The sequence below is a fragment of the Eumetopias jubatus genome, unplaced genomic scaffold, assembly GCF_037043125.1.
Source record: "Eumetopias jubatus isolate StellerSeaLion01/CBP00866 unplaced genomic scaffold, mEumJub1_p1.0 scaffold_11, whole genome shotgun sequence".
In the NCBI taxonomy this organism is placed as follows: Eukaryota; Metazoa; Chordata; class Mammalia; order Carnivora; family Otariidae; genus Eumetopias; species Eumetopias jubatus.
Genome location: NW_028274817.1, coordinates 90,890,431 through 90,913,823, shown reverse-complemented (window position 1 = coordinate 90,913,823; position 23,393 = coordinate 90,890,431). Strand labels below are relative to the sequence as shown.

General features: G+C 38.9%; 1 protein-coding gene across 4 annotated transcripts in view; it reads right to left on the bottom strand.

Moving 5' to 3' along the window:
- The window catches only part of CASK (calcium/calmodulin dependent serine protein kinase), a 354,818-nt gene that overhangs the window by 219,834 nt on the left and 111,591 nt on the right, over positions 1-23,393 (bottom strand). For all 4 annotated transcript variants that reach the window (XM_028113495.2, XM_028113492.2, XM_028113493.2 and 1 more), the window contains exon 3: positions 2,525-2,630. In XM_028113495.2, coding sequence (XP_027969296.1) covers positions 2,525-2,630 — 106 coding nt within the window. The remainder of the gene's footprint in view (positions 1-2,524; positions 2,631-23,393) is intronic.

The following is a 23,393-nucleotide window of genomic DNA, read 5'->3' as shown; positions in this document are numbered from 1 at the left end:
ATTAAAAAAGAATTATAACATCTTAAAATTGGAAGGGACACTAGAGGCCCTCTCTAGTCCAAAATTAAGCCCTTATCTTTAGCCTCCTTGGATGGGTCCAGCTTGAGCGCAAGCATTTCTAGTGAGGAACTGCATACTCTGTGAGACAGCCTGTTTCATTCACTGACTTAGTCTAATCGCTACAGGGGCTTTCCTTGCTTAGAGGTGGAATCTACCTGCTGCTTGTTGATTCCAGTTACAGCCCCTGACCCTACACTGGACAAACATATAATCCTCTTACATACGACACCCTTTTAAATAACTGAAGACTTTCGGTATGTTTTACCACAGCCTTTGTTCTGAGGACTCTCTTGGCAGAAAAAGAAAACCAATGGATTCTTGAGTAACTAAAGCTTCCCAGTCTTTTCAACACCTCTTCCATGGTCTTCAAACTGGGACTTGGGGAATCTCTGGGAGTACCCAAAGTCCTTCCAGGAGATAGGAGAATTAGGATCTTTTGAAGGCAATCAGTGTCCATTTCTTCACTTGCCATAATTTGATCTGTTTGAAAACAAGTCTATGGTCTAGTGAGTTTCCTTTTACATCTCCACTCATACGAGCCCATCTCAAAAGACGAACTGCTCACCCGTCCTGAAAAGCCTGCCTAGCTTCAGACAACTAGGGGATGCAAAGCTCCTGAGAGAGAAACACTTGAGAGCAAAACAGAGCTTCAGAAAGAAAGAGGAGAGCCACTTTATTTCATCCAGATAATATATGCATGGCAAAGCCTTATCTATTTTAGAATTAAAAATCAATAGTAAGATGACTGTCACAGGGATGTCTATTAACACTTTAATTTTGTTTGAAAAATGAAGGCAGATTTTTCTCTGACAGTGAGTCTGATTTGGCTGACTGGCTTGACAATGATGACTAGCTCTGCCATTTAGGTCACATAGCAGACATTTTCCATAAATTGAATGAGATAAAGGTGCTGATCTACCGTTCAGAGGAAAATATATTTAAAAGAATACACAGACCACTAAAAATGATAGCCTCACAATAGAAGTTTTTATATATCAACTCAAAAGTATGTGAGGAGGTACATGGTTTTCAAAATTCTTTTAGCAGGTATGTCAACAAAAATTTTGAAGGCTGTGATTCTAGGGCAAAATTTACAGGCTCTTTCCCACTCTGGTTATTGCCTTTGGGAAGCGTACCAGTGTCCTGCTTACTATGAACACTCTAGGGAGAAGGGGTAGTATACAATACGGTGGGAGTCTCAGCTTGGTTCTAAATACTATATATTTTTAATTAATGTAGCCAAAGTTTCCATTTAAAGCTGCTGCAGCAACTACCTTTCAAAACATTTACATCTTTTTCACATAAGCAGTTACAACTAAGCTTATAGTGATCCTGTACTTATATAACTGAAGGAGTTTGTATTCACTGGTCTTAAATTTCATCTTTGTTTCAGCTCCTTTGCTACAAACTTGTAAAATATTTTAAAAATTTGATCTAGATATTCAATGTATTAGCTAGCCCTCCATGGCGGGGGGGGGGGGGCAGCATCTTACACGGCTCCCAAGGATGACCAGTATCTCCTTGGTGTTCACACCCTTGTGTAATCCTCTCCCCTTATGTGTGGGCTGGATCTGGGGACTTACTTCTAACTAACAGAATATGGTAGAAGTGATGGTGTATGATTTCTGAGATTAGGTTACAAGACTGACTTCCATATGGAGAGGCCCGGTGACAAGGAACCCAGGGAAGCCTAGGCCAATGGCTCATGAGGAACTAAGGCTCTCAGTCCAATAGGCTGCTGCCAACAACCATGTGAGTGAGCTTGGAAGCAAATCCATCCCCAGTGGAGTCTTAAAATGACTCCAGTCCTGGCCAATGCCTTGATTACCACCTTGTGAGAGACCCTAATCAAAGTCATGGAAGAAAATTTTGGAAAGAATAGGATGCCATCCCATAAGACTTTATACAGTCTCTTTGGACACAATCATCCAATTAGCTACAAACTACCCAGTTATACTATCCTTAGCTCACATTTCTCCATCTTATGACAAAAATTATATGGCAAACATGTCAAGTGCCTTATTAAAATCAAACACACTGTTATCTACAGAATTTCCTTAATATGCCAATGTGGTAATTATACCAAAATAGGAAGTCAAGTCTGTTATTACTTGTTTTTAGTTGCCAGAGAGGCTTGCTACATGGAGACCTCTACTCCCAACCCAGTCTTCTTCAATAAGACGCCTATGGTCAGAATTTTATATTTTGGGGCCTGTTATTCATCTGGACTCTTTCTCTCTACAGCCTCTTCTCTGAAGTATACTAAAAACGAAGGTAACTAAATATGCCCAACTTTTGCTTCCTTAGCCATTGTGAACCTTAAGATGAGATAATCCTTTTATTCTTGTTACCTTTCTTAAACAGATGAGCTCACAACTACTGTTACATTTTAAAAGTGTTAGCATTATCCCAAACCAGCACTGCTTAAAACTTTAACCCTTAAGAAAATAAAATGTACACTCACAATTCAAAAACCATGTAAAGCATTCCATCTGAGCTATATGTCTCCAATAACTCTACAATGTGGGGATGTTTCAGCATATGACAGATACTGGCTTCCCGCTTTAGATCTGCAAAACAAACACAGGACATACTTTGTTAGGTAAGAACAAAAGACAATCAGAGTGAATGATGAATGAATGGATGTGATCTATGGTAACATGAAGACTTCTCTAACTAAAGAGATGAAATCCCCCATTTAAGCTAAGCTTAACTTTTTACCCTTTAAAATCTCTGACAATATAACTTTTTCATTTTTTGCTAGTCTAAATCTATCTATATCTATTACAGAGTCAGCTCTTTTTATTTATTTAAGTAATTAAGCTCTATGCCCAGCGTGGCGCTTGAACTCATGGCCCTGAGATCAAGAGTTGCATGCTCTGCCGACTGAGCCAGCCAGGTGCCCCAGCTTTTATTAATAAGAAATGTAAATAGCACAAATACTTTCCCCAAACTCTTGTAATCAAGTCTCAAAATTTATAACTTTCTTGATCTGATAATAACTCAACTTGCTGTTTTGAATTGTACCTCATTTTCTTAGTTTTCCCTAAATTGGATAAGAATATGTTGTCTATTCTTTAGCCTAAAATCCAGCATTTACAGATACACACCAGGGAAATTATATGGAATAAAGGGCAAAAAATAGTACGATTTAAACAGTAAAGGCACTGCTCCCAACCAGCATCAAAATCAGAAATTTATTTTACATCATCTATAAAACTTTGATAACTCAGCAGAACAAATTCAGATAATGTAGGTAAGACTATTACATAAGTTACAGAATACTATTTGGAAAATAAGACCGTTCATATCATCGTCATCATTGTACAAACACATTTTGGGCATAGGTATCACTTGCCATGTCCACATGAAACAAGATAACTAAAGCCTTCCTGTGTTAATAGTGCTGGAGTTTTACCTGTTTGCAGGTGAATAAAATCTAATGTGACATTTTTATATCTGGAAGTAGAAGGCAAACAGGTGAAGAAGAACCAAGGCTGAGGATGTAATACACGAAGCAAAAGAGATAATGTTATTTCCTCTCTGATTTATTAATTCAACTTAGCCTTGTCAATAAGAGCAATCACTGCAGATTGAACCATGGAAGACTTACGTACAGGTAGAATGAGGAAAAGAAGTCAGTAAATTAGACAAAAGAGAAGCCACCGGAAAAGGAAGAATCAATAATACAATATTAAGAAAGTCAACGGAATAGAGGGAATTAAGGCATGAGTAGTTGGAGAGGGCTAAGAAAAGGCTGTAAGAGTCAGCCAGAAAAGACCATTAGCATTCTGGGCAAGATCAAATTCTGTGGAGAGGTCAGGTTTGAAGTCGGTATGCAGGAGACAATTATGTCCTAACAGATTAAAATTTATCATGTTTCTCACTGGGCTAAGTACTTAATAGAGTCATTACCCTTGCTGAGCCAACAACCCTATGAGGTAGATACTTTACAGGTTAGGAAGCTAAGGCTTAGAAATGTGTTCAAGATCACATAGCTACCACAATGGGGAGGTCTGAGCCCTGGCCTGTCCAACTCCAAAGTCATCAGTCCTTCCACAATGCCATGCCAGGTTTAGACATGATCAAATTAGAAGAATCTGGCTGTAGGAAAGGAACAGCAAAGCCAAAGAAGGTTTGATTTTTCTGTTTTTGCTGTTTTAAAGGGAACACTGTGTAAGTGGCAGTGATGAAAAGCCCATGGGATCTACAGCTGGAAACTCGGTGCTGGGCCTCTCACTTGCCAGCTGACTGTTACCCTCTACAAATGCCTTCCTTATTGCAGATGAAATGGGGCACGTCATAGATGATGCAGAGGACCTGCAGAGTCTACTCAATTGCCTTCAGGGGGCAGCGGTAAGATTCCCATGCAAGAATGGCGCCTGGGTGACTCTTCCGGCTCAGGTCATGATCTCAGGGTCCTGAGATGGAGCCCTGCATCAGGCTCTGTGCTCAGTGGGGAGTCTGCTTGAGATTTTCTCTCTCCCTCTCCCTCTGCCCCTCCTCCCATTTGCTCATGCTCTCTCCTTAAAATAAATAAATAAAGCTTAAAAAAAAAAAAAGAAAGAAAAAATGGGCATGGAAGGAGTGTGCAGAATGTAACACTGCGGGGCTGAGGGGCAGGGTGGCTCAGTGTTCGTGGGAAAGGAAGAGGTCAGAGGCACATGAAAGATGGTCTCCAGCTCCAAAAGTGCTTGGGAAGGTCCTGCAGGAGAGGAGAGGTGTGAATCAGGTGTGGATTTTGTGCAGAGAAGTCCTAAGTGTGAGGAAGGCTTTTGATAAGTGTGCTAGAAAGCCAGGCTGAAGCCAGGAGACATAAATCAGATACCTGCAGTTTTTTTTTTTTTTCTCTCCTCCTTCAAGAATGTTCTGCCTCCTGATTTTATGAAAAGCTCAGGAGTTTTATTACCCATTTTAACGTTTATTTTTAATTTTGCCCCTTTCATGTAACTACAGTGTGTTGCAACTTCCACACTCATTTTGCCATGTGCCACATCTCTTGTATCAAAGGACTGCAAGTAGAAGCAGCTGCTCTAAAGACCCCTCCCACCAGACCTGCGCCTTTCTGCTTGGTATGCAGCTGAACATGCTCCTGGCCTAGTCTCTCATCATCTACCCACCCTCAAAATGAAGGCAGAATTGCTACAGACCCTCCCATCAAAGACTAAAGCAATTTAAACATCACTGGATCTGGCATTTCAGGAACTAAAAAGCAGAGCACTGAACAGTACAAAACTAACAACATAAAAAGATATTTGAAATTATAAGGGCAATGATGCAAAAGATGGTTTACATCTCAGATAATTATGGCACCATTTTCCATAATTCAAATATTGATTAAATGGGCATATTAAATAGCCCAAATGGAAAATCATGGTTTGAAAAACACAAATGCATTATATAAGCATTCAAACTATGGATTCCAGGAGCGTTAAATTCAGAATGCTTGTTTTTAGATGTGAATATGAATTAAAGATGTATTTATTAAGTGCTATTAAGTCCTTGCTGATACAGCAAACTAAAAATAGCATTTTCCTACAAATCAACTCATGAGGCAGAGTAGCAAGGAATTCAAAAGTAGGTGATAATGATTTGAAGTTGTGATTAACTGCTCTGAGACAGCTAGCACAGAACATTCCTGTGAGTGCCCTGACGGAGTTACCATGGCTGTTTTAAGGTACTACTTTGTCCATAGTAACTGGTAATTCTCTCCACAGTTCTTAAATCTTTTCATTTTGTATTTGTATTTGTAATCTTTGACATTTAAAAGGTTTAAAAAATAATCTATTTCTATGTTTAGTGCCCTGATATTTAACTATGTACCTATAATAGTCCATTTATTTCCCTTTAAAAGAGGTACTAATAATATGGATAGTATTTAGTTTTCTGACCGTGATTGGAGAAACACACTTAAATTAAATCAGTCTGCTATATATGAGTACTACCACCGCCACTACCAGTTTCCTAAGAACCTTGGGCGTCCAACAGTAAAGCAACTCTTCCCTGCAGCCTTGACCTCTCCAGTCTGTTCCTCAAGCAAGGAAGAGTTAAGGAAACCATTTCAGGTGGTGTCTTTTAAAAAGACATTTCCTGGGGTGTCTGGCTGGCTCAGTCGTTGAGGCATGTGACGGACTCTTAATCTTGGGGTCATGAGTTCAAGCCCCACGTTAGGTGTAGAGATTACTTAAAAATAACATCTTAAAAAAATAAATAAAAAGAAGTTTCCTGGAAAGTATTATTCATTCTACTACTAGTTGTTCTTGTGATAGGAGAATTCTTCACACCGTCTTTTATTTTTATTTATTTTATTTTTTAATAATTTTTTATTGTTGTTAATCGCCATACATTACATCATTAGTTTTTGATGTAGCGTTCCATGATTCATTGTTTGTGCATAACACCCAGTGCTCCACGCAGAATGTGCCCTCTTTAATACCCATCACCGGGCTAACCCATCCCCCCACCCGCCTCCCCTCTAGAACCCTCAGTTTGTTTTTCAGAGTCCATCGTCTCTCATGGTTCGTCTCCCCCTCCGACTTACTCCCCTTCATTCTTCCCCTCCCGCTATCTTCTTCTTTTTTTTTTCTTAACATATGTTGCATTATTTGTTTCAGAAGTACAGATCTGTGATTCAACAGTCTTGCACACTTCACAGTGCTCCCCATAGCACATACCCTCCCCAATGTCTATCACCCAGCCACCCCCTCCCTCCCACCCCCCCACCACTCCAGCAACCCTCAGTTTGTTTCCTGAGATTAAGAATTCCTCATATTATCTTCACACCGTCTTTTAAAAGTTGGATGCCACTTTCAGAGTACCACAATTCTGCAACAAGTAAATGTGACCATGGGTCAAAACTAATTTGGGTATTTACAAATAGGATTGAAGAAACGACTTCTGACATTCTTAGTATTAGAGTAGCAATCTTGACCTCAATATCCAAACTTAAAAGGATCTAAATTTAAGAGTTAGCTTGCACAGAGCTATTCTTTAGATCAGCACTGTCCAACAGAAGTATAACGTGAGCCATATACATAATTTAAAATTTTCCAGTAGCCACATTTATAAAAAGTAAAAAGAAATAAGCAAAACTTATTTTAATAACATATTTTATGCAATCTAATAAATCCAAAGTAATATTTAACATATATTAAAATTATAAATATGTTTCTTTTCTGTACTAAGTCTTTGAGATCTGGTCATCTTTTACATTTATGGCACACCTAAATTTGGGCCAGCCGTATTTCAAAGGCTCATAGCCACAACATGGCTAATGGCTACCAAACTGGAATGGTGTAGCTCTAGCTAAATTGACTTTAATTCTTATCCTCTCTCAGCAGTGAGTTCTCCTGCATTTCCTACATAGATACTTGTAAAGTCATCCAGTCATTCAAAAAAGATTCTAAACTCAGAAGATGTGTTTTTAAAAAAACATTTCCATAGAAGGAAACTCTACTTTTAATAATCCAAATCCCTCACTTAACAACTTCAATCTGGAATTCCTTCACTATTGTTAATCTAAGTCCTTCATTTGGTAGTTTTAAATTATTTTATCTTGTTTAATCTACCAAACACAAAAACAGCGGTCAACATCTACTGTACATTCCTGCCCTTTATACACTTCCAAATTTACTGAATGACCTTAGACTATTCAATGCAACATTTGAGAGTTTAAGCGCCCCTCTATAAATCCTTGTTTAATTTAAGTATAATAGTCCTGTGAGATAAATATACTATTCCCATTTTATCGAGGAGGAAACTGAGGTCCAGGGTTCAGTGAGATGAAGAAGTTGCTGAAATCACACAAATAGTAAATAAAGGAAGCAGGACTAATAATGGAAGTCTAGGGCTCTTTTTATCACACCACAATGGCTCCTGGGGCTGTACAGTTTTCACGTGAGATCCAATCCCACAACAGTGCTAATGAGGTAACACTAACTTGGGTGACAAGCCTTCAAGACTGCTACGGAACCAGTTTATGTCAGCCTGCACAGTCACCAACGATGATTAGACTAGACACTGCTCCTTTCCTGACAAATGCATAAATATTGTCATTTATTTCCAATTTCTGGGTTGTGTTAGAAACTTGATGGTTAGCAAAATTTACTAAGAGCTGAGTCCGGGCTCCAAATACACATAAAGAATATTCTAATTTAATCACAGAAATAATTAGGACAGGAATTAATGTGTTCAGTTGAATTAATATTAATAACAAAATAAGTAAATGAAAGTCATTATTGACTCAACATTTTTTCCTTGGTGTACTAAAATTAATGACCATATGATATTTCAAAAGGGGAATCCGAGCAGAATCTTGGAAGGATTATAGAAACAAAGTCAAATTCTGTTGCTGAGTTCCACCTTTATATAATAATCAACTCAAAGACTAAGGATCCCCACTGCCTTTGGCAGTAATACAGGTCAGGCTGGCTTTAATGAGGCTATCTTCCTATAAATCAGGAGAGTTGACCTTCTCAACCAGTGGATGACCAGAGGCCCAGACAAGCCCACACACCAATCTGGGTGAACTGCAAACTCATTATTTCTTTGATCTTTTACACATTTTACTACCACCCTATACATTTTATTATCTTTTTTTACAAAGAGAAATCCAAGCAGCTTCTAATGTCTTTGAATTCTTGCCCATATTTTTTTGAGGAAAGGAAGCAGCATACCATTTATTGAGAATGTTGATATAAAATTTTTTCTTAAATAGGCAAAAGTATTAGAAATCAATGTTAACTGCATTAAGCATTTACAAATCAGTGGGGTTTTGGTAATATATTTCCCAAAGAATTTTCAGTTCTGATAAATACATTAAAGCAGCCTGCCCAGTTGAATATCAACTTTAAACTCAATTCAACACTGTATTTATAAACAACTAATGGCTGTAAAGTATTGAATAACTCCAATTATTCTGAGAACTACTTGTCTTTCCTCTCACTCTTCATTAGGATGAGTTTGGCAAATAATTATCGAAAGTGCCATTTATTTTCTAGGGACTTATATTTTAAAAAACTCCAGGTCATTCCTAATCAATACTGAAGTACTATAAATCACTGAACTTTAGTACTAATTAGATATTAATAAAGATTATAGGTGACCAATTCAATGATCTTTACTAATATTTATCTTCTGAGATGTTAAAATCCTGAAAGAAGAGCATTTGCTTAAAAAGCCATTTGTGGATAAGAGCCAACATTAGGTTAAACAGAAACCAAATTATTTGTTTCTTAGATATAACTGAATCTTCTATTCAAGGAGTTACTCAACCATGGATTTGGTGAAAATCTGTTTTGCACTCAACTAGTAAGATGTTAATTATACAGATAAAAGGAAAAGGCAGAGGTTACTGAAATCCAAACCAAATAAAGCTCCAGTATTAGAGATTTTCCCAAGTAAATAAACGACCCTTCTTAAGATATTTTGTACATTACAAAGACAGAAATACAGTATTTTAAACATTTATAGAAGGTGCAATTTCTCTGTTGTTTTTCCTTTTGGGAAGTGTAAACCAAAAGCTTTGCAAAAAGGTGGAAAGATGGGGCACTTTACTATTATAAAAAATCAGAAACCTATTTCCAAATGGTACCCCTAATTTTATAAAAGAAAATTAGACAAATATCAGTTTATGCCTCACTTACTTTTCAACATTAGAGGCTAAAAAAACATACCCGTTAGGAGCATGAAGGAACTTTATGGAATGACAGTGTATATATTTGTTAGAAGCCAATGGACTGAACACTTAAATAGGTTCATTTTATGGTGCGTAAATTTTTATTCAATAAAGTTTACAAAGAAAGTTCCTGCAATAAGACAGGAATTCAACTAATATGTCTCAGTCAAAAACTGTTACCCACATACCTGTACTTTATACTAATTATGTTACCTATCATTACCTTCTATTTTTATTTACTTACTGATAGCTGAGGAGTTCAACAAACATATGGGCCAGGATAGGCTTCCTTACTACTGACTTCCCCCTACCCCTCCTTCCTCCAGGACAGGACCAGCCCAGGAAACACCGCCAGCAAGACCAAACGTTTCCCCAGAAAGCAATTTGTAGTCTGTGCTAATACATAAATAAAAGAATTACTGAGGCCAAGATTCTCTGTGGCATAGTGAATTTGTTTTATCAGTTTTGTTTTTTTAAATATGGGTTTCCCCATCCAGCAGAATCCTTTTATCAACACATCTCATAAAAATAGTAAAACATCAAATTTATAGTAAAACCTAAGTACTGATGTATGTACTCCTTGCGAAAAGGATCAATAAAAACAGTAAGCTAACTGTTTTGATAAATAACAACTTGAAATCAGGGATTATGGAGAGCCCTGCAGACTCGCGGCCTCAACCACCAAATGATTTCTTTATTTTGTTGGGCCACTGCCAAAATCAGATTGATATGAATAGCTTCAAATGGCTAATAGGTGTATGTAATATAAGAAGCTTGCCTTATAGTTTTAATTAAAAAAAAAACTAATCAAGAAGCTTCAAAGAGTAGAATTTTTTTGTTTCAAAGCAGAATTGCTGACGGTTGTGTAAAGTGGCTGCAGGTAGAGGATACTTTTTGTACACAGTGAAATTGTGGACTAAGGGAAACATAGGGAGTTCTGAAAAGGCCGTATTTCTCCTTTTTAAAGTAAAACTTTAAGTAAATTAATACACTGCTTTACCCTTAGAACAATCTGTCTTCATTTCATCTTTTCTACAAAACCAGGAAGTAGCATACTTAAGTAGCTGAAAATGTGGCAGCTATCTAGATCAGAAATTTTTAACTAATTTGGGATCAGAGACCATTTTATAAATCTGTTAATGTGACAGATACTCTGCCCCAAAAGGTTCTGCAGTAAGATTTAAGGGAAGCACAAAAGCCTAAGAGATTGACCTAGATAGTGATGGTCCAAGGATCAAGATCATGACAGGTAATCATGTAGCCCAGCTTCTGGAGGCCACAAGAGCACTGGTGAAACTGGAAAGCCATGGAAGCTAGTGCCTCCTTACAATGGGCACTCCTGAGGTTAGTGGGATAATAATGGGCATGATTTGAGGATAACCATTACTAGATAAAAAAAAATAAGTAATATTCCCCATATCATTTTAGCTTCTGCTCCAAACCTAGCACTTTACTCTGTGGAATGCATGAAAATTTACAGAAAGTTCCCTTGGATTCCATGTGGTCCAATTTCCTATTTCCCATCTTGATATCAAAACAATATAAATTCTTTATTAATTAGAGTATGTTTACACACACAAAATAGATTTTACCTATTTATGCTAAGCGTTTTCCCCATTTGTTGTAGGCTGAATGCCAGGATATGTATTTCCTTACCCTTTAAAGAATGTATGTTTATAATCAACCTGCCTTCTTTGGCTTTTTTCTTAACAGCTCTTTTGTCATTTCATCAAATCTTGGACTGGGTAAAACATAAGTCCCCTTAGAAATTCAGATGGAGGCAGAGGCTTCTAGCATCTGATTCACACACAGTTGAGTGCAACCCTGGCAAGGGAGGATGTTCCGAGCCAGTAAGAACAAGTAGAAGGAAGTCAGGCAGGGCCTTAAACCCTCCTCTTCACTTAAGAATCCATTTGGCACTTGGTAGTAACAAGAGACCTAATTCAGGTCTCAATATTATGGGAAACAAAAACAATCAAGATCTTATTTAGGTCATTCTACATAAAGGCTTATTTCACAGAATTGACTTTTCCAGAAGGGTATCAACTCATCCTGGTTTGCCTGGGACTTCCCAGTTGTCACATTGAAGGTTCTGTGTCCTGAGAACCTGCCCTCAATCCCAAGCAAACCGAAATGGTTGGTCACCCTCTTTCCACAGATCTGGCACTTGTCTTTCCAAATGCTAACACTCTTCTATAGGGAGGCAGTTATGATACAACAGAGCAACAGATTTGTAGTCAAAAGGCCTAACTTTTTTTTAAAAGACAGAGAGAGAGAGCGCGTGTGCACACACGAGCAGGGGGAGGGGCAGAGGGAAAGAGTTTTTTTTTTTAAAGATTTTATTTGACTGAGAGAGAGACTATAGTGAGTGAGAGAAAGCACAAGCTGGGGGGAAGAGGCAGAGGGAGAGGCAGGGAGCCCGATGTGGGGCTCGATCCCAGGACCCCGGGATCATGACCAGAGCCGAAGGCAGATGCTTAACCAACTGAGCCACCCAGGCGCCCTGGAGAGAGAGAATCTTAAGCAGGCTTCACACCCATCGCAGAGCCCAATGCAGGGCTCAATCTCACGACCCTGAGATCATGACCCAAGCTGAAATCAAGAGTTGGTCTTGATTAACTGATAAGCCACCCAGGTGCCCCCAAAAGGTCCATCTTTAAGTCTTATCTCCATGACTTAATAGATGCATAACCCCGAACATCAGTTTCCTCATCTTTACGAAAACAATGAATCGTGGATCACTACATCAAAAACTAATGATGTATTGTATGGTGACTAACATAACATAATAAAATAAAATTAAAAAAAAATTGAAGGAGTAAGAGAATAGCTCTCATATGGAGTTTAAGTTAGCCCTGGATGGTTAATAAAGTATGGAGAGGTGCTTGCCATGGTGTGTGACACAGAGCATGTGCACAGTAAGTTCTGTGTCCTTTCCCTTTGACCATCTTTGGTGGAAATAATTCTTTCCTACCTTTACCGATGGTAACCAAGTTTGTCAATCAAACCAAGTTTGAGGACAAGAAGTTGGCAGTGTGAACATGCAATTACTAAACCACATCTCTATGCAGTTCTCTTTTTTTTTAAGATTTTATTTATTCATTTGAAGACACACAGAGAGAGAGAGAGAGAGAGAGAGAGAGAGAAAGAGCGAGCATGAGCAGGGGCAGAAGGAGAAGCAGGCTCCCTGCTGAGCCAGGAGTCTGATGTGGGGCTCGATCCCAGGACCCTGGGATCATGACCTGAGCCGAAGGCAGAGGCTTAACCATCTGAGCCACCTAGGCGCCCCCTCTATACAGTTCTAAACTTACTTTTCCTTTGCAGTTTTTCATCTACAATTCTTTGGGAAAATCGTGTAATATAGCTTATACAGAACTGAATCTGAACTTGACCACAGGATTATTTGGGAAAAGAAGTAAAATAGAGGTATTCAAAATGTCTAATGATAACACTGGTTTAAAAAAAAAAAAAAGGGGAAGCAGAATCCACACAGCCAGATGTATGCGGCCTACTGACTACCAGCATCATTATTCTTCCAGACAGCCCTTGGACTCATCCTCATGTCAGCTACTACCTCTCAGCCACTTCCGATGCGCAGCCGCCAAAACCTGTTCATTCTATTTCTGCAACACCTGTCAAAATGATCTGCCCCTTCCTGAACTTACCCTAGTTTCAGCCCTCATGGATTCTTGTCCGGGTCTTTTAATGGGTTTCTTTGCCTCTGGTTCCTTCTTTTCATTCTACTCATTAAATTGTCATCACAGTTTCACTCTAAAACAGGTATTATCACATCACTCCAAAAACCTTCATTGCTCTGCACTCCCTACACCAAGACATTATAATCCCTCAGTTTGGCTTTGGAAGCCTTCCAAAAATGATTTTAAGGCCAACAACTTAACTGGGGCCACAGAGCTATTTAGGAACATAATTGAAAATGGAACCAAGTATTCTTGCTTCTTAAGTCAAGTAAGTTATGTTTGCTTTTTTCTTTCTTTTCTTTTTTTGGAGGGGGACATCACACATACTACATTTCTTTCCAGCTTCATCCATCATCTTCCCCGACACCCCCATCCTGAACTACCTGCAGTGTCTGCAACCCTCCCCTCTTCACCCATGCTCTCTATGCTCTTGAAAATGCTCCTTCCTGTTTGACACTCCACGTGTTTCCTTCTCCGCTTGTAACTCCCGCCTCACTCAACAAAATTTCACTCACACTTTGCCTCAGTGTTCTCCCTGACAATCTCCCCAGCTGACACAGGCATACCTGGCTCTGCTCTAACAACATTCTTCCACACCTCCAGACAGACCTCAGTATCTCATCATTTGCCCAACTGTATTATTGCTGGTGATTTTCATTCCTGGCCACCCTGCTAGATGGCAGCACCAGGCACACAGAACTCCACTCAACCAATGTCTATTACATCTTCTGTCTCACATCAAAGTATATGTATCACGGAACCAGAGAGAGTTAGAAATGGGAAGGACAGTAAGAGAACCAATGTCACGTGCTCCTCTCTATGCTCACATTTTACTCATAAGAAAAATGAGCTCCTAGAAAAGCAACTGACATGCCCAGTTATGCAGCTAGTTCACTGCACAACTGGAAGATGAACTCAGCCTCTGGCTCCCAACAAGCAATCTTTCTGCTGCCCTATACCTTATTGGAAGATGTCCTAAAGTTGAGGCACTCTATTCCGGGTAGTATCTCCATACTGACTGAAGTGTTTTCAGAATATGACCAAAAAAGGGCACCGGGGTGGCTCAGCTGGTTAAGCGACTGCCTTCAGCTCAGGTCATGATCCTGGAGTCCCAGGATCGAGTCCCGCATCAGGCTCCCTGCTCAGCAGGGAGTCTGCTTCTCCCTCTGACCCTCCCCCCCGTCTCATGCTCTCTCTCTGTCATTCTCTCTCTCTCTAATAAATAAAATCTTAAAAAAAAAGGATATGACATCTACGTGCAGATAACTGGGTGCTAATGTTATTCTGCATATTGTATTACCATGACTTAAAATGGGAAACTCCAAGGTACTCTCGCTATTAAATGCACTAGCTTTACGCAAATGTAATATATGCCTAACATTTCTATGTCACTGCATAGTGTATGTACTAGAACTTCATTAGGTTAAATGAGCACAACTGCAAAAGAAGTGGAGAAGACAAGATCTAATTTTTTCCTCTAGTGGGGAAAAAGAGGAACTAGACGACACTAAAGATCATCTTAAAGCTATTTAGACAACTAATATCATCAAGACCTCTGGCTATAGACAGAAATATTATTAGTCTTGATAATATGAGGATAAGATGATTATTTGCCCTTGACTTGTCCAAAACAAACATGTGATGAGTACTTTGAGTCAGGCTTGATTTCTGTCAATTCATTCAATCCTCACGGCAATCAGAAGAGACAAATGATACCCATTTTACATATGAAGCAGCTGAGGCAAGAGCAGTTAAGAAACTCACCACCAGAACTCAACTGTAGAGCAAGGATTTGAATCCAGTCAGTCGGGCCCCAGTACCTATGCTCTTCACACTCCACTATACTGCTTCTTAGGTCTACGACTACTCAATTCTGAAGATAAACTTGATAGGTAAGCTATTTCTCAAAACTGAAATATTAGGTCTCGATTAAAGTAAAATGCAATCAGCAAATTTCAGTAATGAGATCATAATACTTCTCAAAAAAATCTTAGTTTAGTCCTTTCAATTCAAGTCATCTGATTATATTTTTGAAAAAAAAAACTACTTTGCCATTATGTGCAGAATCATTACAAATATAATGATTGGGCAGGGCTGCTGGAATGGCTGTGTAAGTTCAGGGAAATCTTCCCCCCAGACAGAGAGGTATTTAGCTGGTCAAAATTAACAACCACTGTCTCTGGAGACTGATCAAAGGGCTTACAATAAATTGAGAAACACTTACTAAAATCCACAGAAACTAAGAACAACGGGAAGCTGTGACATTCAGGATAAGGATGGCACCTGTGCCCTCACAGCTCTGCCTTGTGTTGGAACTGTTCTGAGGGGCCCAACAGCTGAGTGGCAGATCAGCAACTTGAGGTGGAAGAGCTATTTGGGATGGATTTTGCAGCTGGCGAACACTGGGAGATCCCATTTTGTACAGGTCCATCCTGTGAAAGGCCTATGTTGAGTGGGTGGTAGAAGCCAGACGGCAGCACCCATTCCCCAACACCCAAATTCAGCTAAGTATAGATTATCCAGGTGGGGCAGCTAGTAAAGAGTGTAGTCCCACTGCTCTGTGCTGCAAGAGAGCTACAGAGTCGGCCTTGGCAGCTAAGTGGTAGCTCCTATCTCTTTCAACCTCCTCAGCAGAAGACCTTGTCCAAGTACATTTAGCACCTGGTGAACAGTGGCAGATGTCATCCCTCCCTGACCTGGGGTGTGAAAGATCCATATTGAATGCTAGTAGCAGCCGGGAGGGGGCACCAGTTCATGCCTTCCTCCCTCCAACACACAAAGACCTGCTCTATAGGGAGGATCTGGGTGGAGCAACTAGTGAGGAGTGAATTCCCCATTCCCCCGGCTCTTGCTCCACAGTACAGAGATTCTGCTTAGAGGAGAATACAGCAAGCTTAAGAGACTAACAAACCCTGCCCCTGACGAGGGGCTAGACTTGAACTGCATCAGACTATGGAGCAATTTATACCACAGGGCATTGTCAAAAACAGTATCAGCTAGCAATTAGTACCGGGTGATACCAATAGAGGTAGATCGTCTTAATGGGAAATCAGGAGAAGAGACCATCAAAAAGAGCTCAGGTAGAGCCACAGTCATTCTTGACGGTCAGTAAGGTTGTGGTCATGCCCAAGTCTGCTGGAGAGAGATATAAGAGGTTACAGTGAACTAGTAAAGCAAATCACTAAACCAATAAGCAAACAAGAACAAGCCCTGGGGTGCGGGAGAGGGGTCAATATCCAGAGCTGCTATAACAAAAAGTTAGGAGATATTCAAAAAACAGGAAAGTGTGATACTTTACAGGTTTAAAAAAGTATAGAAAATAGAAACTGCCTTTGAGGGGGCCAAGATGTTGGACTTAGCAGGGAAGACTTTAAAGCAGCTATTATAAATGTATTCATAGAACTAAAGAAGATTCATGCCGAAAGAATTAAAGAAAGGTATGACAACATCTTAAAAAGAGAGTATCAGTAAGAGAAATTATAGAAAAGAGCCAACTGTATATTCTGGGGTTAAAAGGACAATAACCAAGATGAAAAATTCACTAGAAAGGCTCAGAAGTATAACTGAACCAGCAGAAGGATCACCAAACCTGAAGATCTGTTGACAGGGATTATGCAATCTGAAGAACACAGAGGAAAAAAGAAGAAAGCATAAACAGAGTCTCAGAGAAATGTGGGACACCAATTAACACACTGACATATGCATAATGGGAGTACCATAAGGATAAAAGAGAAAAAAGAGCTGAACAAAATACACTGATAGAAATAAATGGGTGGGGGGGGGAGGAGACAGACAAACCTCCCACAAAGAAGATATTCAAAACTAATCAGGTTATCTGTTTTTTTTTTTCTTTAAAGATTTTATTTATTTATTTGAGAAAGAGAGAATGAGAGATAGAGAGCACGAGAGGGAAGAGGGTCAGAGGGAGAAGCAGACTCCCTGCTGAGCAGGGAGCCCGATGTGGGACTCGATCCCGGGACTCCAGGATCATGACCTGAGCCGAAGGCAGTCGCTTAACCAACTGAGCCACCCAGGCGCCCCAACTAATCAGGTTATCTGATTCTGTTCTTTAAGACTTCATGAATCTTTCTTTTTTTTGGTCCATTCCAATTGTCACCTGGGAGTTAGTGGAGGCCATCACTTATCTTATTTAGATTACAGCAAAAGCCCTCAAATCTCATCCTCTTAACTATGGTCAAAGAGCTCTTTCTAAAATGAAGTCAATCATAACTGACTATATTTTCCCACACTCAAACCCTATTCCCCTTAGATGTGGCGTACTGGCCCATTTGGAGCTTTTCAGAATCACTACAGTACTTATTTTTAAAAACAGGCTTCTGGCCCACACCCCAGGCCTACTGGATTGGACTGAGGAAGAGGCCCAAAGATCAATCAGTGCTTTTAATAACCATCACCCTCACCCTCTCTCCCACAATTCTTCTGCATGATGAAGAATGAGATCCACAGTGAACTGGACCCTGCTTAAGTCTTCATCCTAGCTCCTGTTGCTCCCAGAAAATTCCAAATGGTGATAATTATGTGACCAGAGAGGGGCTATATTGTAGGAGAGGGTAACCAGAAATTCATAAAATAAATATATAGCATATATGGTTTAGGGAATCATAGTTCAAATGTGAATAAGTAAATCAGTAATTCCACTTAAACATGGTGGTCTAAACGCATGCATGTCTCTGCTACCTCTTGAAGCCCAACTAATACTTCAGTAAGGCATTAAAAAGGCATAGACCCACAAAGATAAAGAGAATGAGAAGAGGCAGGAGTACACTAGATAGGGAAACAAAATCTTGGATGGTAGAAATTAATGGGCAAAGTTAACAGGTCAGAGAAAGCTGAAATCCAAATGTGGGAGCCATTAAGATGAGACCATGGGAATTGTGAACAACTGACAATCCCAAGTGTAGCACTAGGAATCTATCACTGTGATCCCACCAACACCATGCTTTTCTCACAGGCTACTCTCAGCCAGTGACTAAAAGTAGTATGAATACTAAGGCAGGCTCATTTCTATGAGATACAGGACTCTGATGGCCAACACTGGCTTGAGGACTCCCAATAGGCCTCATCAAAACTTTCTTGGAACTGCACCTTAGTCTAAGATTTTTCTTACCCTTTCTCCTCCAAAAAAGTCAGAACTGTGTAACCTGTGATGGTTCTCCCAGCCTCCTCTGGCTCCTTCCCCTTGCATTTTCACTCAGAGGTAGTTTCCCACTAAATTTCTTGCACATCTAATCCTTTCTGGTATTTGCTTTTTGACCTGAACTGATACGTCAAGCCTGCAACAAGGCAAGCCAGTAAGAAAAAAGCTGATATGCCTACCAAAGTGTTCCCAAGAAAGTTTTCGGAAAAGGAAACACCAGGAAAAATTTTAAGAAAAGGAAACATCTTTGAAGGCAAGGGTGTATGCTGGAGCAGACAAAAGGAATGGATGAACCTTTGCTGAGGCAGTCTGACCCTAGATATCCTTGACCAAGAAAATTATCCACCCCCCCCAACTCTTTGGAGATTTTGGATACCACACTCATAGCTCAGGTCAAAATCAAGCACCGTACTTAAACAGGAGGATTAAATGTAAAGTTTATGTGTTAAATAAACATGTTAAAATAAAGACCCTCCTTCCTCAAGGTGGCTTAGAACCACAGGCTTAGACCTGTGTACAGCCACCAACCCCCCACCCTCCAAATATACACACCCCTATCCCAAAGTAGAAGACTGAAAGATTGTTCACTGTCAAACTGACCTGCTTAAGAACAAAAGACCTACTGATACTAATATCCATGGGGGCTTTGAAAAATGGTCCAGTCCTTGTTGGATAACCTACATTAAGTTACCTGTGTATATAGTTTCCAGGCAATTGTTAATACTTTCGTCTTAAAAATGAAAGGAGCGGCGAAGGATCACCAGATGTTTGGGGAAAGCTTCTAAAAAGAAAGAGACTTAAAAAAAAATAGAAAAAATATTTCTGAGAACACCATTTCCTGTATAAACAAGGCAGAGAAAATTTCAAAAAAATATAGTATTTTGAGATAGAAAAGAATGAAACCTATGAAAAACAGGAAACTATTTAATAGTAACAATTTAAAACACAGACATTTATGAAGGGACTTGAAAATTTTAAAAATGAGAGTTAAAACAGAAGATTCAAATAAGAGGGTTAGAAGATCAAATTGAAGTATCTCAAAGTAGAACAGAAAAACAACAAAAAAAAGGAAATGGGGAAAAAAAAGATTATAGAGATAAAAATCAATCCTGTGAGCTCTAATACTATTTAAATGACAAATAACATGCAACTACAGAAAGGGAGAATAGAGAAACTAGAGGGAAGAAAGTTATCGAAGAAATTAAAAAAAAAAAAACTTCTCTGAACTTAAGAACAATGAGTTTCCAGATTTAAAAAGATCTAGGAACCCAGCATAATAATTTTTAAAAAGGCCTACACTAAAGCATAGCACCGTGAAATTTCAGGATACTGGAATCAAGAGAGTATCATTAAGGTTTTCAGAGAAAGGGGAAAAGGGCTAGGCACTGTTCTAAGGCTTTACTTGTGTTACTCAATCTTCTCAACAACTCTAGAGGTAGGAAAGATTATTACACTCAATTTTTAGATGAGGAAACGGGCACAGAGAGAGGTTATGTGACTTGCCCACATTTAAAATACAACAGAACAAAAAAACTTGATATAGAAGACAGAAAAAAGAAAGCACAGCTGTGAACCAGTGTCCTTAGAAAGTCCAGCTTTCCAACTAAAATCACCAAGGTGACAGCAATTTGTGATAAGCTTGCTTTGTAAGTAGTTCAACATTGGTCATGGTTCTCCTCTTTTCTGAGAACTGTTATTTTACATAATACAAATTATAAGCCTCCTTGTAAAGGATAACAAAGCTGATGAGATGTGCTAGGGCTGCCAAAGCATATCACCACCAACAAAAGTAAGTAATTTCAAGCTATTTATTGTTTAAACTTCATTCATTAGGCAATTTAGTGTTTGTTCTCCTCTGTAATATTAAAAAAAAAAACCTTTTATTAAAGTAACAAATCCAAAAGGCATCATCTAAACCGTGGTAAGATTCATTCAGGTATTGGATACTATCAACTAAATACGAGGCTTTGTCCTGTAGACTGATGGCTCTCCCACTTTAACACAAGCACTCATTCTATACTACACTATACTTATTTTATACTTTAACATAAGCACTCATCAAATACTTTTAAAAGTCATTTGATGCATTGGTAATAGAGTACTAAAAACCACAATTAAAATTGTTTTTTTCTTGGTTAATTACAATGTTCAAATAGACCACTAGAAATAACTTCCTTTTAAAATTCTCTGTTTTGCCAATTTTTCTTTCTTTCTTTTTTTAAAAATATGGCACTGGTCTCATTAATGTCATTAGCTGCGGTGCCTGCTGAGAGAAAATGCTGACTTTGTGAGCATGGAATCAATTTTCTGACTTAAAAAAGGTTTTTGTGGGGCTACTTCTTGCATAGTATTTTCTCAAAAGCCTTCACTGTAGGAAATGCTTTAATTACTGTGGTAGGTGCCAGGTTACCAAATCCACATTTATGTAATGAAATTATATGAACTTTCTTGAAACATGTTCCTTGACTAGTTTCAGCCATTTAACCTTGCCGCAACCTCCAATGCATGAGGAAGCATACAAAGACCTTAAGAAATGTCCTTCCTCAGAAGACTAGACAGATACATTTCTTAGCTTTATATCTGTGGATTTGGGGACAAAGGTTACTCTCCAGTGAAGCAATGTACTGTGAGTGAAAAGATCAGGAATCAGACAGGGTATGTGGGGAAAAGGGAGGGGGAAGGAGAAGAGGGCATCATATGCAGAGTTGAGGAGTGACAAGGTGAACAGGTCCAGGACAAAAGAGCTGGGAGAAGCCAAATACTATGGATAGGCTTTTGAGGAAAGATACTAAATTCAAAGATGTAAAGTGGAACACAGGACCTTGAAGGAGAGCAGAGGCAGTGCCTCCAGGCAGCCAACACAGAGATTGGAAGGGCCCTGCCTAGCACAGATATGGCCACTGCTGTGACAAAGTACCATAGGTGAGCTGCTTTCAAAGGTTTGGGCTGGGGGCGCCTGGGTGGCTCAGTCAATTAAGAGTCTGCCTTCAGCTCAGGTCATGATTTCAGGCTCCTGGGATCGAGCCCCACGTCAGGCTCCCTGCTCAGTGGGGAGCCTGTTTCTCCCTCTCCTGCTCCCCCCTCCCCCGCTTGTGTTTCCCCACCCCTCTCTTTTCAAAAAAAAAAAAAAAAAAATCTGGGCTGATACTCCCACATGGCCACCACATAAGTCTTCAAGGGAAAATAAGTCCAGCATCTTATGAGGTGGGACCTTTAAAGAAATAAGGAATATTGGAGAAGAGTGCAGAGAGGTGAGGTGCAGAACAGGAACATGGTACAAAGAAAACAATTAGAGTAATATAGAGGAGAAAGGGGTGCTGGATTTAAAAAAAAAAACCAATACAATTATAACAATCCACACTATCTGGTACATTCTGACTTCATAGGAACTGAAATTAATAGGGAATATTTAAAATTAAAGGATTTTTATATGTCACATGACCTGCTTCTCCACCACATACCTGATGATCAGATATCTAAATATTGTCAGTGTTAGGATGCTTTTGCTAGGATGCTCACAAATAGTACTGAAATCACATTGAGTGAAAAAGTAATAGATGACAAAAGCCTTCTACTTGTGTTTTCTAGAAAAATAGATGGGTAAAAAATTAAGTAAGTATTACTGGATTAGCTACTGTACAACAGGGAGAGGTATATATTTTAAAAAGTAGTTTAAAATTCTGTAAGTTTCTTAAGGGTGAAAACTGCATATTGCACATCTCCATTTTCTCCAAAATGCCATGCACTACACTTGATGGATAACATATAAAGTAGATGATAAATATTTACCAAATAAGATTTTGAAGACTGTGAACCTAATGAAAGATAGGAAACAAGGACAATCTGTATATTGTGTTAAGAAGTGAACTCTAGAGTATGTATTAATTAGTGGGAAAAAAAAAAGACACAGAAGGGGTGCATAGGTGATGCAGTCAGTTAAGCGTCTGACTCTTGATTTTGGCTCAGGTCACGATCTTGGGGTTGTGAGATCGAGCCCCGTGTTGGACTCTGCACTCCGTGGGGAGTACACTTGAGATTCTCCCTCCCTCTCCCTCTGGCCCTCCCTGCTCCCTGCTCGCATGCATGTGCTGTTTCTCAAAAAAAAAAAAAAAAAAAAAAAAAAAAAGAAAAACAAATAAACAAAAAACCCGGTGTGTAGAATATGCCACCTTTTACACAAGAAAGAGCAAAGTATGTTTGTGTTTACTTATGATTTTTAAGAAAAGACAACAAAGAATAAACCAGAAGCTAATGAAAATGATTACTTATGGAGGAGGAAGGTAATAGGGATGGAAGATACACTTCTTAAAATTAGTCTTTGCAACCATGTAAATGTTTTACATAATTATAATACAAAATTAAACCAAAATAAGAAAAACAGTAGAGATAAAAATCAAAATGAAACAAATAATCTTAATAATATAGCAAGTTGGTGGTAAAACTCCAAAGAGGATTGTTTTAAGTAAATCTTTTATTTTAAAAACTTTTAATTTTAAAATAATTTCAGACTTAACAAATCACTGAATATTTTGCTTTTATATACTTGGCCACCATTTTCCAGTCATGTAATTCTGCTTTCTGGTATTTTATCATTTTTAAAAAAGTGCCTTAACATAGAGTTACAATAAAAATGAAGGCCAATGACAAGGTTTCTAACTACCCAACTTCACCTTAGATTTCTAATCATGCGCTGACAAATGGGAAACCAGCCCTTAAGTGTTACTTAAACAATGCCTGACTTGACTTTTGAAGTAAAAAGAGGTAAAAATTTGGCTCAAGACTGCTGTACAAAAACCTGGAA